This window comes from Leopardus geoffroyi, chromosome B4 (genome assembly GCF_018350155.1).
Source record: "Leopardus geoffroyi isolate Oge1 chromosome B4, O.geoffroyi_Oge1_pat1.0, whole genome shotgun sequence".
Taxonomy (NCBI): Eukaryota; Metazoa; Chordata; class Mammalia; order Carnivora; family Felidae; genus Leopardus; species Leopardus geoffroyi.
The window spans coordinates 41,777,346-41,794,169 of record NC_059341.1 but is presented as its reverse complement, the minus strand read 5'-3'; the positions used below and the strand labels follow the sequence as shown (position 1 = coordinate 41,794,169).

Sequence of the window (16,824 nt, the reverse complement as noted above, 5' to 3'; positions counted from 1 at the left end):
TTGAAGGTCAAGTTAGCTATGTGGTTAAAGGTTGAATTGATCTTGAAAAACAGCAGGATGCAAAGTTGTACATACAGGTGGTTACGTCGATTTTTTAAAACCATTTTCAAACCTAGAGTATAAAAGACGATTAAAAATAGCCTAAAAGTTAAAAAAATGTACCCAAAAATATTAATCAGAAGTTGTTGTAGCTGGCATAATTTTGGCTGTTTTGTTTTCCCCTAATCTTTTGTGTTTGCTAAACTTTGCCAAACTGTATTTAATGAGCATATCTTAGTTTTATTTTATTTATTTTTATTATTGAAAAAATGAGGAGTACCTGGGTGGCTCAGTCGGTTGAGCATCCGACTTTGGCTCAGGTCATGATCTCACAGTTCATGAGGTCAAGCTCCGCGTCAGGCTCTGTGCTGACATCTCAGAGCCTGGAACCTGCTTCAGGTTCTGTGTCTCCCTCTCTCTCTGCCCCTTCCCTGCTTGCACTCTGTCTCTCTCTCAAAAATAAATAAACACTAAGGCTATTATAAATGGGAATACATTTCTTTTTCAGGAACTAGAAAAAGAAGAATAGAGAGTTAGCAGAAGGAAGAAAATAACAAAGATTAAAGCAGAAATAAATGAAATACAGACCAAAACAACAATTAAAAAAAAAAAAAAAGATCAGTGAAACTAACAGCTGGTTTTTTGAAAAGATAAACAAAATTGGGGCCCCTGGGGGGTCAGTCGGTGAAGCGTCTGACTTCGGCTCAGGTCATGATCTCACGGTTCGTGGGTTCGAGCCCCGTGTTGGGCTTGCCAACTGTCAGTGAGGAGCCCGCTTCAGATCTTCTGTCCCCCCACCCCTGTCCCTCCCCTGCTCATGCTCTCTCTCTCTCAAAAATTAAAATAATTTTTAAAAGATTTTTGTAAAAAATGATGTTTCTCCCAGCCAAGCCAAAAATTATATACCTATATCTATATAGAGCCATCTGTCTAGATCTAGATATATCCACAGAAGGAAACTTACCATAACTTTAGGAGAGAAACTTTTTCCCCCCAGAATCAAATCCTGAGAGGAATGAACAATAAAATAGACCATCTTCGATACGGGTTTTTAGGCCAAGGCAGAAGCAATCTTCATTTGGCTGTTTCTTTCTATCCTTGGTGTAAGTTAGTCAAGGGTTCCTTTCAGTGGTCGGGCAGTGGGGAGGCAGGGCTGGGACTGAGCTGATGCGCCCCAGGTTTGTCACTTTCCAGTCATGTTGTCTACATGAGGACATAACTCAGGATCCCTGGGACGGATGGGAAAGCTCAACTAAAACTTAACTTATTGGACCACCGCTCCTTAACCTATAACCTCTGCTTTTCTGCCTCCACTGTGAACACCACACGAGACATACGCACAGCGCTGTCAGCCTGCTGACGCGCAATTCGCTAAGCAACGTTCCCCGTCTTTCTTGTCTCCTGATCTGGTCCTTATCCCTCTCCTCTATTTTTTTGCCTTTCCTAACCTGACAAGGTCATGGGTCATGTCAGGGATTAAGTCATGGATCAGCCCTGCCATCAGATCCATTCCTCAGCTCTGACGTACAGGCCTGCTGGAGAAACCCTCCACACCTTGGTTGACCTTGCGTCTTCCCTGTGCCGGCTCTCTAAGTACATTCAGCGACGACTTGGCCACTGCCTAATGGGAAACTGCCCCATCTTTGTGAGTCCTTGCTATCCGTTGCCTGGGAAAGTGCCTGGCACACTAAATAGGTAAGTCCGTACATGGAGGAATGAGTGGGTAGGTGGAGGGATGGAGGGATTAATCTCATTGGAGAAACAAGCGAGATACACTCCGAAGGTCTAAAAACCCAGACGACTGTTCTGCCTGAGCTGCCCTATAAAATATGGTGCCATATTGGTATTTTGGTTTTGCCACATACGATATTTGAGCCATGGCGAGTTGAGAAAGAAAGGCTTCCACAGAGAGCATACTTTTAATTAGGAGACTATGCCCTGAAGCACAAGAAAGATAAGAGCCCCCCCCCCCCCCCACCGCCCAGGCCCCAGGGCCTGGCTTTCTCTCAGAAAAGGCCAAGTCACTGTTGGTCCACAACCACACTGTTGTTTGGCTAGCCCTAGGCAGCCATGACTCTCAGGGGCTCCAACACTTGACCAGATGCCCAGAAGAAGAGATGTCTCTACCCCCGTTCAGCTTCCCTTGCCTCTCTAAAAGCCAACTTCACTGGCAGGCCTGAGCTCATTGAAGTGGGGAGGAAGCATCTTAAAAGAGTCCCTAGTGCTACTTTAGGGTCACCCTGACACAACAAGCCCCGTTCAGTGTTTGTCCTTCAAGGGTGAGTAGGCCGGGGCCCCAATGCAAACAAACTCCATTCTCTTCTTTCCACTCCTGCAATGCCCTCTTCTACCTCGTTGTTCCTGGACATGAAAATCCTAGCCATTCCTGGACCAGGGCGGTTGGGTGACTAAGGGCAGGACGAACCAGATTGATGGAACAGGCGATGCAGAAAAGAGAGTCTCCCTCAACAGCGATTTCCACTGCCTTTGGTGTAGGAACCTTGTAAAGACAACGGCGGTCCCTGAAGAAAATGAAAATTCAGATCAGATTTAGAAACTGCGAGGTTTGGGTTTTCCAAACCAAAAGCTGTCTCCACTGGAGAAACTCAGGCCCGTCTCCCTAGCCCTTCCCCAGATCGGCCAGCAGGTGGCGCCACCATCAGGGATTTCAAAACCAAAACTCTACTCAACTGGAAACAGACTTTTTTTTCATTTTGTTTATGCAAATAGTTCATTCCCTACAACATTCCTCCGGGAATGGTTCCCACCCCCCTTCCCCTCCACGCTCATTCCCTCCCCCTTCCCTCCTCTGCATGACCGCTGTCTCCCTCCACGCAGAGTGGATGAAGACGCTGTCAGGAGAGTCTAGGATCCAAAAACAGGCCTGGAGAAATGTGAGTAAGGCTGATGGGGACCCAGGGAGGAAGGGAGGGAGAAGCCAGAAGGGAGAATCCTGGGCAACTCTGCTCCCAAATTTATTCAGGGAGACAGGAACACCCTTCCCCTCCCCGTATATCTTACCTTATGCCAGTATGCACACGCGGGCACATGCAAACACATACCTTCCATCCCTCTTCATGAGGACAAAAGGAGACCTTACACACGTGAGGTGATGGCCACGCTCTCTTCTTCCTCCCAGCTCATAGCAGGGGAGCAGCAAGATGGGGAGACCCACTCTGCCCAGGAGGGGTGCGCTCTGTGTGTGACTCCATATTCTATAGGCCGTTTCTCCCAGAGGCCTTTGCTGGCCCTTGGGAGCCATATCAGAGAGCCATGACTGGAAACCCTCACCCTCAGTTAACTGGTCCCAAGCCAGCCCTATTCCGGGAAGGGGAGGGGAGTGTTGCGAGAGGGCAGGGGAGGAGGATGGGGAGAGAGGACAGGGAGTATGATGAACCTTTGGACTGCACATTGCCCCGGGGGAGGAATACTCAATGCAGCGGCTGCAGAGACCAGCCTCCCCTCTTCACCCACCCCCACCGAGAACATCTCTATGAGGTCTAGAATGGCCAGAGTGGAAAATGCCGAGCGGTATGACCATCCCAGCCCCCACCCCAGTCACTGCCAAAATGGCAAGGGTGCTGCACCCCTCCAGCCCTACAGACACCTACTTTCTTTTCGGCAGGTGGCTCTTATACCTCCTGGTGATGATCCTGTTCTGTAGGGTGGAAGGCTCCATCCCCATTTCTCAGAAGCTCTTTGGGGAGGTGACTTCTCCTCTGTACCCCAAGCCTTACCCCAACAACTTTGAGAAAACCACGGTGATCACGGTGCCCACAGGATTCAGGGTGAAGCTCGTCTTCTGGCAGTTTGACCTGGAGCCTTCTGAAGGCTGTTTCTATGACTATGTCAAGGTATGGGATCGGGTTGGGAGGGCAGAGGGAGAGCTGGGTGTCTCTGGAAACTGAGGACTTGTGTTCTAACCACCCTGGATAGTATTCCTCACACATGGACAGAGCCCTAGCCCTTCAAGAGCTGATGGCCAAGTGGAGCTCTGAGAGTCAGGTGACACCCTGGATGTGTGTGTGTGTGTGGCGGGGGGGGGGTCCACTGGATTTAGAGGCCCTCAGTGAGCCCTGAAGGGAGAAACATGGAGGAAGGAATGTACAGGTCCCACTTCCAGGAAATGTACTGTCCACAAGAGTCAGAAAAACCTTCCCCATCTGCTGACTTTCTGGGAGTCTTTGGAAAACAGCTGTGCCTCAGTTTCCCTGTTTCCATGTAGAATATCACCATGGCTGCCTGCCTAAACAGGAACATGGGGAAGAGAAATGTATGCAGTAGTAGCTCAAACATAGCCCTCAGCAAAATTAATGGGCTCAGTCTCCTCACCTTTGAAACAACCAACAAGGCCTTCCAAGTCTCAACTTTCTATATCCAATAAAAATGAGATTCAAGGTTCAGGATCCAAGTAGAGCCTACACACATCTGATAAATACCATTCCCAGGAGGGTATACCCTCTGGAGGCTATGAGAGAATGATCGGAAAATGATACATCTTCCTAACCCAGAGGACTTGAGAAGTTTGCAGGGTTGGGGGAAGGGTCTCCAGGGTAGGGATAGAGAGGGATGGGGTGGGGGCAGGATGTCTTCCACTTTTGAGGGGTTAAGGAACCTGTGAAGAAAGAGATAAAGTGGGGGGGTGGCGCCTGGGTGGCTCAGTCGGTTAAGCATCTGACTCAGTTTCAGCTCAGGTCGTGATCTCATGGGTTCTTGAGATCAAGCCCCGAGTCCGGCTCTGCGTTGACAGCGTGGAGCCTGCTTGGAATTCTCTCTCCCACTCTCTGCCCCTCCCCCACTTGTGTACACTCTCTCTCAATTTCTCTCTCTCAAAATAAATAAATAAACATGAAAAAAAATTTTTTTACGAAAGGAAAGATAAGGGAATCTAGGCGATGCTTGCCGATATGAAGGCTGGAGAGGCTCACTCTCAGCTGAGTCTGTCATGAAGCGTGAGGGATATGAATGGTTTGCATAAGGTGAGGTGGAATAACTAGACAGCAAATAAAGCAGACCTGTCAGGCTCTCGGAATGAAGGAATGCTAAAGACTTGGGTAGAGACAACCAGATTCCAGTGGAAGACGAGCACGGGAGGTGGTGGAAATGAAGAAAGGTCTGAAACGTGCTGGGGGACGTAGAACAAGGAAGAGATGATGTACCAGGCACAGGGTGACATGCAAGGAGTTACCCACTGGGAGACTCAGATGCACCATGGAAGTCCTGCCAGGGTGGGGAGAAGTTCACAACAGCCAGAGCCTGGCAGGCAGAAACCAGGCAGAGGCTGTTCCACCAGTAGAGCGGAACTCTTTGGGACACTCGCTCTTTGGGACAAGAGGAGGACCTTCACTGACCTTCCTCATGGGACGTGTCTCCTCAACAGCTCCTCTTCCCGCCCCTTCTCCTTCCTCCACCAGATCTCTGCTGACAAGAAAACTCTGGGGAGGTTCTGTGGGCAACTGGGTTCTCCACTAGGCAACCCCCCAGAAGCAAAGGAATTTATGTCTGAAGGGAACAAGATGCTGCTGACCTTCCACACGGACTTCTCCAATGAGGAGAATGGCACCATTATGTTCTACAAGGGCTTCCTGGCCTACTACCAAGCTGTGGGTGAGTGGTCCCTGGGTGCCTTTTTTTCTGGCCTTAGTCATATGGACTAGGGACCAGAAAAGGGGAATCTTGAATCCAAAGGAGTAGGAAGCCTGTCCTTCCTTCCTTTTCCCCTCAAGAGAGCTTTGTCCAAAAGGGGCCTGCCAACCTGGGTTCTGTCACCATTGGGGGATTTCCAGAAGACATTATTAGACAGGCCTGGAAGTTCAGGTGGCCAAGAGATGACTTTGTCTTTCGGCCTCCGGTGAGGGATCTCTCTGAGAGCAGAGCCATTACAGAAATCCCCGGCAGGAATTTAACCTCTCCTTCTGGAATCTCTTCCAGACCTCGATGAATGTGCCGCCCAGCGCAACTCGGTTGAGGAGAATCTCCAGCCCCAGTGCCAGCACCTGTGTCATAACTATCCTGGTGGCTACTTCTGTTCCTGCCGTCCAGGCTATGAGCTTCAGAAGAATGGGCATTCCTGCCAGGGTGAGGTTGGGGCACTGTGGAAGGGAGGCAGGGACGGAGCAAGGGCTTGCTGGCCAGCCCGAGAGTCTCCGGTGACCCCCACCCGGCTCTGCTCCCACAGCCGAGTGCAGCAGTGAGCTGTACACGGAGCCATCGGGCTATGTCTCCAGCCTGGAGTACCCCAAGCCCTACCCCCCTGACCTGCGCTGCAACTATAGCATCCGGGTAGAGCGCGGCCTCACCCTCCACCTCAAGTTCCTGGAACCTTTCGAGATCGATGACCACCAGCAAGTGCACTGCCCCTATGACCAGCTACAGGTACAGCCGTCCTACTCCCTGAGAGACCCCCTTCCTCTCCTTGCCCTCTTCACCCGGCACCCCTCACCCCTGCTTCCCGCTAGATCCTCTGGCCAATCGGGACAGGAATGACCAACGTCACACATGGGCTAGGCAAGTTCCCACACAACTGGGTGTGGATCCTAGGGATCCCTTTCCCCCTCCAGCTGAAAGCATACACAAAAAGCAGACTTCCCACCACCGCCGCCCTCCTGGCTCAGTGGGGAAATGTCTGAATTAGAGAGATGGCCCTCACCTCTTGCCCACCAGATCTATGCCAGTGGGAGGAATATCGGCGAGTTCTGTGGGAAGCAAAGACCCGCTGACTTTGACAGCAGCAGCAATGCCGTGGATCTGCTGTTCTTCACGGATGACTCGGGGGACAGCCGAGGCTGGAAGCTGCATTATACGACTGAAAGTAAGATTTCCCGGGGGCCTCTCCCATTAGGCAGCACTGGGGCAGAATCAGATGGGTAGAAGAGACAGTGGCTCTGACATGAATATGTCCTCTGGTCTCCCCAACAGTCATCAAGTGCCCCCAGCCCAAGACCCTAGACAAGTTCACCATCATCCAGGACCTGCAGCCTCAATACCAGTTCCGTGACTATTTCATTGTCACCTGCAAACAGGGCTACCAGCTTGTGGAGGTAAGAGCCCAAGGCTGAGGGAAAACAGCTGGCCCAGACTTCCAGGGGCAATTCACACGGGGAGCTCAGCAACCCCATCAGATTTAGGCTCAGTCCCGATTGGACTCACAGATGCTTGAGCTGGAAGGGTCACCTGGTCTGCCAGCTCTCAAATCTGACTATACACTGGGAACACTTGGAATTTTATGAATACTGATGTCTGGGTCCCCTGAAAGAGATTGATTCCATTGACCTGGAGATTGATTCCTCGGCCTGTCACCTAGGGCATCAGGATCACTCGAAGCTAATGTGCAGCCAAGTTTATGAACTACTAACCTTGGGCAGTAACGGTAGAATTAGGAGTACAAGGAGTGACTCGCTCAGCATCACAGATTTTGTACAGGAGGGACTGGAACCAAATCTCCCGCCTCTCGCCCCAGGGCTTTTTTATGTACGATGAGGTTCTCAGCCTGGGCCCACCACCCTGTTCTCAGCTTTGCGGGTGCAGTAAAGAACGTGGTTTTATTGGTTAATCCGGTAAAGTAAATCCGGTAAAGTAAAATGCGGTTTTGAAAGACATGAAAGTTAGAGTGACCCCTGGGCAGGGGCACGGGACTGGACATCCCATCTTTGTTCAATAGATCCACTTGGAAAACCTCATCAGAATCAGAGAGAAGATCTTTGGTATGCCTTCAAATAGTAGTTAATTCATTCAGCAAACATTTTAAGTGTTTACCGAGGGTCAGGCGGTGTTCTAGATGCAGGAGGTCAGTAAAAAGAAACACGCATATTCACGAGAGCCTTCATGCAGCCTACCTATGAATGTTGCATCAAGCTGAGCTAGCCAGACGAGTTGCTTTTTACCCCTGGATGTCTCCAGCTACATCATGAGGACTGGCTGGCCCAGGCCCAGAAGACTGGAGACTCCCGTACTCTTCGCTCACGTGACAACCCTCCCTGTCTTCTGCTGTCACCACCCTTACCTTGGCATGTGTGACTCACATCATAGAATTTAAAGCAAGCCACACAGCTTGTCTCCCGTTATTTGCATTTCACTGAAACATCCTTGTTCTCGTACGCACTCTCTTGCAATCTTTTCCAGGGCTAACTCTCTGGGATGTTTGTCGGCCTTAATAAAACTCATTCATAGGGTCCGGTTAATTTTCATCTCAGAGGGTGCCATTTTCTTGCTTTGTGCCTGCTATCTACTCAACTACTATAGCACTTGGCACGCATCAGTATCTCAAGCACCCTGGAAAGTGGCTGGGCCCTTGCCCTTCAGAAAACTGCGGTCTAGGGGCACCTGGGTGGCTCAGTGGGTTAAGCAACCAACTCTGGCTCAGGTCATGATCTCGCAGTTTGCGAGTTCAAGCCCCGCGTCGGGCTCTATGCTGACAGCTCAGAGCCTGGAGCCTACTTCAGATTCTGTGTCTCCCCCTCTTTCTACCCCTGCCCTGCTCATGCTCTGTGTCTCTCTGTCTCTCAATGATAAACATTAAAAAAAAATTAAAAAAAAAAAAAAAAGAAAGAAAACTGCGGTCTAGGAGAAAGGAAGTGATGCAGGCCGAGACCGGTGGGTACTCCAAAGGAGGAGAAACATGGTTCTTCTTCAGGGCACGGTGTTTTGTTCCAACGCAGAAAACACCCAGCCAGTCTTGCTGTTTTTTTAATCTAAACCTGTGGAGTCCAAATGGGCCTCCGTGGAAAAAGGCCACAGTCTAGAGAGAGGATTATTGGGCCTGACAATGAGTCCTTGCTCTGACTTGCTCCCGTGTGACTCGGGGCTCCCCTCTGTAGCCCTGGTCTGAGAAGGACAAAGGAGCCGCACCTACAGAGGTTCTGAGGTCTGCGAGTTTGAGATGTTCTTGCACTGGCTGCTGCTCCGGGGTGGGGAAAGGCGGGAAGGGAACCGCAGCGCCTTCTTGTACTAATGACACAGCTACCTCTGTCCCTCTTCTCACACAGGGAAACCAGGCGCTGCTGTCCTTCACGGCTGTCTGTCAGGACGATGGCACATGGCACCGTGCCATGCCCAGATGCAAGAGTAAGTCACAACTCAGGAGTATCTGCCCCTCCTCCCACCCCCTGGCCAGGGGGACCTGGGATGTGAAAGGAAGAGGGGGCCTGGGCTAAGCCTCTCCCCAAAGGCCTGTCCCCCCCACTTGTCCTCTGAAGCCTATGGCCCACAGCAGGAACCAGTCGGCCCTCCGCTCAGCGGTATTGGGGGGCTCTCCCCAGAACTGAATTTCACTCCATCCCGTTCCCAGCCGTCATAAGTTCCCCCCACCGACCGTATTGCCCTGAGGTTCTCAGCTTGTTCTGTGGGCAGACAACTCGTGGTCCCTCCGCTGAAGTCCCAGTACGTTCTCAGCTCTCATACGGCCCTGTGTTCTCTCCAAGTCAAGGACTGTGGGCAGCCCCAAAGCCTGACTAACGGGGACTTCAATTACACCACCGCAAAGGGGGTGAACACCTACCAGGCCCGTATCCAGTACTACTGCCGGGAGCCCTATTACAAGATGCAGACCAGAGGAGGCATCAGTGAAACCGAGCGAGGTAGGGACCCATGCAAATGGCAGCCTCCTCCCTTCCATCTTCTCGGGACATCTTCCGAGATTTCTTCCAACATAACCCCTCGAGAATGGATGCATATGACGGTATCTTCCCAGGACACTGGCTTCAGGGGCTTAAAGTACGATGCCAAGAGGCATCTAGTAGGGTTGAATAAGGAGGCACCTGAGCCGATACAAAGAAAATCTCAAATCTCATAAACGGTCCGCTCCTTCTCACCGCAAGCATCATCATTCCCACCCGCGCAAGCAGCGTCATCATCCCGACCTCCGTCACCATCATTTCCACCACCACCATCCCCACCACCTCCAACACCCCCTCAGGCTACTATGTTGCAACTTTTTTTTTTTTTTAATTTTTTTTTTCAACGTTTATTTATTTTTTGGGGGACAGAGAGAGACAGAGCATGAATGGGGGAGGGGCAGAGAGAGAGGGAGACACAGAATCGGAAACAGGCTCCAGGCTCTGAGCCATCAGCCCAGAGCCTGACGCGGGGCTCGAACTCACGGACCGCGAGATCGTGACCTGGCTGAAGTCGGACGCTTAACCGACTGCGCCACCCAGGCGCCCCTATGTTGCAACTTTTTTGCACTTAGATTTACTAAATGACTCTCAAACGTATCTTCCAAACTTTTCTTTAAAATAAATCAGGAGTGCCTGGGTGGCTCAGTCAGTTAAACATCCGACTTCTGCTCAGGTCATGATCTTCCAGTTTGTGAGTTCAAGCCCCATGTCAGGCTCTGGGATGACAGCTCAGAGCTTGGAGCCTTCTTGGGTTCGGGGTCTCCCTCTCTCCCTGTCCCTCCCCTGCTCACACTCTGTCTCTGTCTCTGTCTCTCTCTCAAAACTGAATAACCATTAAAATAAATAAAATAAAATAAAATAAAATAAATCACATCCTAGGAGCGCCTGGGTGGCTCAGTCAGTTAAGCGTCACACTCTTGATTTTGGCTCAGGTCATGATCCACAGTTTGTGAGTTCAAGTCCCGCATTGGGCTCCACACTATCAGCATGGAGCCTGCTAGGGATTCTCTCTCCCCCTCTCTCTCTCTCTGCTCCTCCCTCACTCGTTCTGTCTCTCTCTCTCTCAAAATAAATAAGCTTTTTTAAAATAAAATAAAATAAAATAAAATAAAATAAAATAAAATAAATGACATGCTTTGTAGGTTAGAAACATCCAAAAAAAAAAGAAACAATCTTATATTGAAATTATATAGTATTATTAAAGAGCTGGGCTTTGAAGTCAGACAATCCTTAGTTTGCATCTTGGTTCTGTAACCTAGAAATTATGTGACCTTGTGCAAACTATTTCAGCTCATTTTCCTCATCCACAAAAATGAGGATAATAATGCATCCCCGAAAGTGTCACTGGTGGTGCTTCAAGGAGATAATGTCAAGAAAGTGCTTAGCAACAGGTACAGTACTCCGTCAGCCATCAGAAAATGTAGCCACCATTATTATCTACAAACCCACTTTCAAGGTGCAGTCACTGACAAGACGTTCAAATGTTCCTTCCGGTTTTTATGTCTACCTTCACAAACAGGGAGCACATCAAACGTAGAGTTAATGTTCTGATTTTTTTTCACCGAATGTCAACACCAAAAAAATATACGCAGGGAGCCTCACAACACTTGTGATATCCCATCCTTATGTATTTCAACCTTCCCTTTGTCCGTGTTGGTTCCGGATCTCCCCTCTCCCCATCTAGCGCGCTCTGTGCTTACTGGCCTCTGCGACCCGCTTCTCCTGCCCACCATCTCCCAGCCTGCTCATCGCCCCCTCTTTCCACAGGGGCCTATACCTGCACCGCCGAGGGCATTTGGAAGAATGAAAAGGAAGGACAAAAGATTCCTCGGTGTTTGCCAGGTGAGTGGAAGCCCTCTGGGGCCATCCCCAGTGCTTTTGGCAACCCTGCGGGGCCTCAGGAAGAGCCTGCACAGAGCATGGAGACAAAGTGAATGGAGAGACACTCCAGCTTGAGGTCAAAAATAGACAGGAGGAGTAAAGGGGAAAGGTAAGGAGAAGGCCCAGGAGAAACGGACAGAGGGACCCAGACAACTGGACTCGGTCCTGACATTCCCGCTTTTTCCCTGAGCAGATGGGGAATCGGGGAGTAAAAAGGAGCAAGAAAACCCCCAGGAAGAAATAAACCAGAGCCAGGAGGAGAGGCTGACAAAGGCCAAAGACTCAGGGGGAGGGTGGGAATGGGAGAACAAAGAGGAAACGGCCCCCGGAGCCAGAAAAAAAGGCCTCAGGGGGGAACTGCCTGATCACAGAAGGAAAGAGGACAGGCCGGGGCCGGACTGACTTGAACTTGCCTTCTCTGTCTCTCCTCTCCAGTGTGTGGGAAACCCGTCAATCCCGTGGAACAGAAGCAGCGCATCATTGGAGGGCAAAGAGCCAAGCTGGGCAACTTCCCCTGGCAGGCATACACCAACATCTACGGGCCAGGCGGGGGGGCCCTGCTGGGCGACCGCTGGATCCTCACAGCTGCCCACACCCTCTACCCCAAGGACTACAACGGGGAAAATAACGCCACCAGGGATGTGTTCCTGGGCCACGTAAACGTGGAAGAGATCACAAAACTAGCAAACCACCCTGTCCGCAGGGTCAGCATTCACCCAGACTACCGCCAGGACGAGTCTAACAATTTTGAGGCGGACATCGCCCTCTTGGAGCTGGAAAATAGTGTCACCCTGGGGCCCAACCTCCTCCCCATCTGCCTCCCTGACAACGAGACCTTCTATGACAGGGGCCTCATGGGCTATGTCAGTGGCTTTGGGATAATGGAGGAGAGGCTTTCCTATGACCTCAAGTTTATCCGTCTGCCCGTAGGTAGGCGAGAGGCGTGTGAGAGCTGGCTCCGGAAAAAAAATAGGAACGATGTGTTTTCTCAAAACATGTTCTGTGCCGGGGACCCGTCTCTAAAGCAGGATGCCTGTCAGGGCGATAGCGGAGGGGTCTTTGCAGTGAAGGATGAGGACAATGATCGCTGGGTGGCCACGGGCATCGTATCCTGGGGCATCGGGTGTGGCAGGGGCTATGGCTTCTACACCAAATTACTCAACTACGTGGACTGGATCAAGAAGGAGATGGGGGAGGAGGAGGGAGAGGGCTGAGCCCACAATTCACTAGGTCAAAATCCAGACAGCAGTGCGTTAAAAAAAAAAAAAATGATCTGACCAGTTATTGATAACCACTAAGAATCCATATTAAAATCACTGATGCAGAAAGACACTGTGTGAAATAAATGCTCTTTTCTATAATCCCATCCCTGAAACAACCCAAAGGTCACCTTTATTTCCTCCAAGGATTGTAGAAGATGTATTCCACAATCTCTAGTTATCATTGTCCTCTTCTGTCGTTATACCCTTGGGCAATTGAAACTCTTTCCAAAGAAAATTTTATGAGAAATGCCAGTGTGCAGAATAAGTTAAAAGCAGTATTTAACCAATATAAAAATATTTAATAGGATCATATTTAAAAAAGGAGCACCTCGGTGGCTCAGTCGGTTAAGCATCGGACTTTAGCACAGGTCATGATCCCGCACTTCCAGGGTTCGAGCCCCGCGTCAGGCTCTGTGCTGACAGCTCGGAGCCTGGAGCCTGCTTCGGATTCTGTGTCTCCCTCTCTCTCTGCCCCTCCCCTGCTTGCACTCTGTCTCTCCGTCTCCCAAAACTAAACAGTAAGAAAATTTTTTTTTAATACTTAAGAAGACAATCAGAATCAAAAATGTTTACGCACACATTTACAATTAGGGTTGTAGATAACAATTTATTTCTAATTTTGTTTTGATTATATAAGAAGAAAATCCTGATTTCCCCACACATGTAGTTGCAAATATAACAGTTTTTTTTTTTAAAGCTCCCTTTCCAGGGGGCCCGGGTGGCTCCGTCGGTTGAGTGTCAGATTCCCGATTACAGCTCAGGTCACGATTCCAGGACCGTGGGATTGAGTCCGCCTTCGAGCTCCACATTGAGTCGGGCTCCCAGTGGAAGCGGAGCATGGAACCTGCTTGGGATTCTCACCCTCTCTCCTTCTGCCCCTCTCCCTCCCTCAAGTGTTTCTTTCCTCTCTCTCTCTCAAATAAAAAAATAAAAATTCACAAATAAGAAACACTCTTTAAAAAATAAATTTAGGGGCGCCTGGGTGGCTCAGTCGGTTACGCGTCCGACTTCGGCTCAGGTCATGATCTCACAGTCCGTGAGTTTGAGCCCCGCGTCGGGCTCTGTGCTGACCGCTCAGAGCCTGGAGCCTGTTTCAGATTCTGTGTCTCCCTCTCTCTCTGACCGTCCCCATTCATGCTCTGTCTCTCTCTGTCTCAAAAATAAATAAACGTGGGGCGCCTGGGTGGCGCAGTCGGTTGGGCGTCCGACTTCAGCCAGGTCACGATCTCGCAGTCCGTGAGTTCGAGCCCCGCGTCGGGCTCTGGGCTGATGGCTCAGAGCCTGGAGCCTGTTTCCGATTCTGTGTCTCCCTCTCTCTCTGCCCCTCCCCCGTTCATGCTCTGTCTCTGTCCCAAAAATAAATAAACGTTGAAAAAAAAAATTTAAAAAAATAAATAAATAAATAAATAAACGTTAGGGGCGCCTGGGTGGCGCAGTCGGTTAAGCGTCCGACTTCAGCCAGGTCACGATCTCGCGGTCCGTGAGTTCGAGCCCCGCGTCAGGCTCTGGGCTGATGGCTCAGAGCCTGGAGCCTGTTTCTGATTCTGTGTCTCCCTCTCTCTCTGCCCCTCCCCCGTTCATGCTCTGTCTCTCTCTGTCCCAAAAATAAATAAACGTTGAAAAAATAAAAATAAAAATAAAAATAAATAAATAAATAAACGTTAAAAAAATTTTTTTTAAATAAATAAATTTTAAAAATAAGCAAATAAAAGCTCCCTTTACAATTTCTACATGTTTCTTTTTTTGTTTTTTTATTTATTTATTTTTAATGTTTATTTATTTTGAGAGAGAGAGACAGAGACAGAGCATGAGCGGGGGAGGAGCAGAGAGAAAGGGAGGCAGAATCTGAAGCAGGTTCCAAACTCCAAGCTGTCAGCACAAAGCCCGACAGGGGTTTGAACCCACAAACCGTGAGATCATGACCTGAGCTAAAGCCAGATGCTTAACCGAGTGAGCTACCCAGGTGCCCGTTGGTTTTTTTAAAGATTTTATTTTTACGTAATCTCTGCACACAATGTAGGGCTCGAACTCACAACTCTGAGATCAAGAATCACATGCTCCACTGACCAAGCCCGTCAGACGCCCCTCTAAGTATCTCTTAAGGGAGGAGTGGTAATGAGGGCCACCTGGGTGGTTCAGTTAGTTAAGTGTCAGTCCCACTTTAGCTCAGGTCATGACCCCACCGTTCGTGAGTTCAAGCCCCACCTTGGGCTCTGCTGACAGTTCAGAACCTTGAGCCTGCTTCAGATTCTGTGTCTCCAACTCTCTCTGCCCCTCCCCTGCTCACGTCCTGTCTGTCAGTCTCTCTCTCTCTCTAAAATAAGTAAACTTTTTTTTTTTTTTTTTTTTTTTTTACGTTTATTTATTTTTGGGACAGAGAGAGACACAGCATGAACCGGGGAGGGGCAGAGAGAGAGGGAGACACAGAATCAGAAACAGGCTCCAGGCTCCGAGCCATCAGCCCAGAGCCCGACGCGGGGCTCGAACTCACGGACCGCGAGATCGTGACCTGGCTGAAGTCGGACGCTCAACCGACTGCGCCACCCAGGCGCCCCTAAAATAAGTAAACATTTTTAAAAAATGTTTAATAAATAAACATTAAAAAAAATTTTTTTAAAGAAGTGATATGACATTTTTGTTTCCAAGTTGAAAGATTAACAATATTTTTAGGGGTGCCTGGATGGCTCAGTCAGTTAAGTATCCGACTTCAGCTCAGGTCATGATCTCACAGTCCGTGAGTTCGAGCCCCACGTCAGGCTCTGTGCCAACAGCCCAGAGGCTGGAGGTTGCTTCTGATTGTGTCACCCTCTCCCTCTGCCCCTCCCCCACTCCCACTCTCTCTCTCAAAAATAAAATAAAAACATAAAAAAGAAATTAAAAAAAAAACAATATTTTTAGATAACTTGTATTACTTAAGACACATTTTTTTTAATGTTTATTTATTTTTGAGAGAGAGAGAGCACAGGCGGTAGAGGGGCAGAGAGAAAGGGAGACACAGAATTTGAAGCAGGCTCCAGGCTCTGAGCTGTCAGCACAGATCCCAATGTGGGACTCGAACTCACAAACGGTGAGATCATAACCTGAGCCAAAGCCAGACGCTCAACCGACTGAGCCACCCAGGCGTCCCAAGACATGCTTAAAGGTCAGGGAAGAACCTGAAACTGAGAATAAGCATTGTAAGTATTCATAATAGAATGTTATCAGGATGTTATTGCACAACTGACTCTTCTGGACTTGTTTGAACAGCTTTACATGAACTGACACACACAAGCCTGAATTTTAAAAAACAGTGCAGAGTTAAAACTTTCCCGAGTAGTGAGAATTTTTAAGTCCAAATGAAGGTCCACAATCCCTTATCTGACACCCTCAGGGCCAACTGCCTTTCAATATTCCAGATTTTACAGATTTCAGAAATGTAGCAGACTGTTACATCATGCCCCCAGCAGGGTCTAGGGCAACAATCTGCAACAAGAAAAGGGAATCATTCTTCTGAAAAACACTTGAATATTGTCAGTGTATGAGATAGGCAAAGACTCTAAATAGCTACCCATCAGGTCAGGTTTTGCCACTAAATAACTTTTGGTGCCAAATTATTTAAACACTTTCAGGTTTTAACAGCCCTTTAGAGGAGTGCATGGGTGCCTCGGTGGGTTAAGCATCTAACTTCAGCTCAGGTCCTGATCTCACAGTTCATGAGTTCGAGCCCCATGTTGAGCTCTATGCTGACAGCTTAGAGCCTGGCACCTGCCTCAGATTCCGTCTTCCTCTCTCTGCCCCTCCCCTGCACTCCCTCGCTCCCACATGCTCTCTCTCTCTCTCTCTCAAAAATAAATAAACATTTAAAAATATTTTTTAAAAAGAGCACTTTAGATGTCAAGATTGCAGACTTGTAGAGGCAAATATGACAGGAAAACATGTTTTCACACGGTCTACACAAAAGCATACACGGGGGGGGGGGGGGTGTTCAGTGTTTGAGGAACACACGTTAATTGCAGTCACCCGCATTTTTCAGAAGCCAAGTGCCTGCA

General features: G+C 49.2%; 1 protein-coding gene and 1 long non-coding RNA gene across 3 annotated transcripts; one reads left to right on the top strand and one right to left on the bottom strand.

The window, feature by feature from the left end:
* Window positions 1–842: 842 nt before the first annotated feature.
* LOC123589934 lies at window positions 843–3,379 on the bottom strand. The gene is made up of 3 exons (XR_006708519.1): window positions 3,102–3,379; window positions 2,465–2,561; window positions 843–1,268 (listed from the first exon to the last, which is right to left on the bottom strand). It is a non-coding gene; the product is annotated as an uncharacterized LOC123589934 (long non-coding RNA).
* On the top strand, window positions 2,715–12,862 carry C1R (complement C1r). 2 transcript variants are annotated; one of them, XM_045462587.1, is made up of 11 exons: window positions 2,715–2,933; window positions 3,665–3,893; window positions 5,454–5,646; window positions 5,971–6,117; window positions 6,218–6,414; window positions 6,703–6,850; window positions 6,958–7,079; window positions 9,024–9,102; window positions 9,459–9,614; window positions 11,421–11,495; window positions 11,970–12,862. In XM_045462587.1, coding segments are annotated over exons 1-11 (2,127 nt in total). In that variant the 5' UTR covers window positions 2,715–2,931; the 3' UTR covers window positions 12,749–12,862. The 2 variants fall into 2 exon arrangements, with proteins under 2 accessions (XP_045318543.1, XP_045318542.1); XM_045462586.1 differs by lacking the exon at window positions 2,715–2,933 and adding an exon at window positions 3,401–3,570.
* The last annotated feature ends 3,962 nt before the right edge of the window (window positions 12,863–16,824 follow it).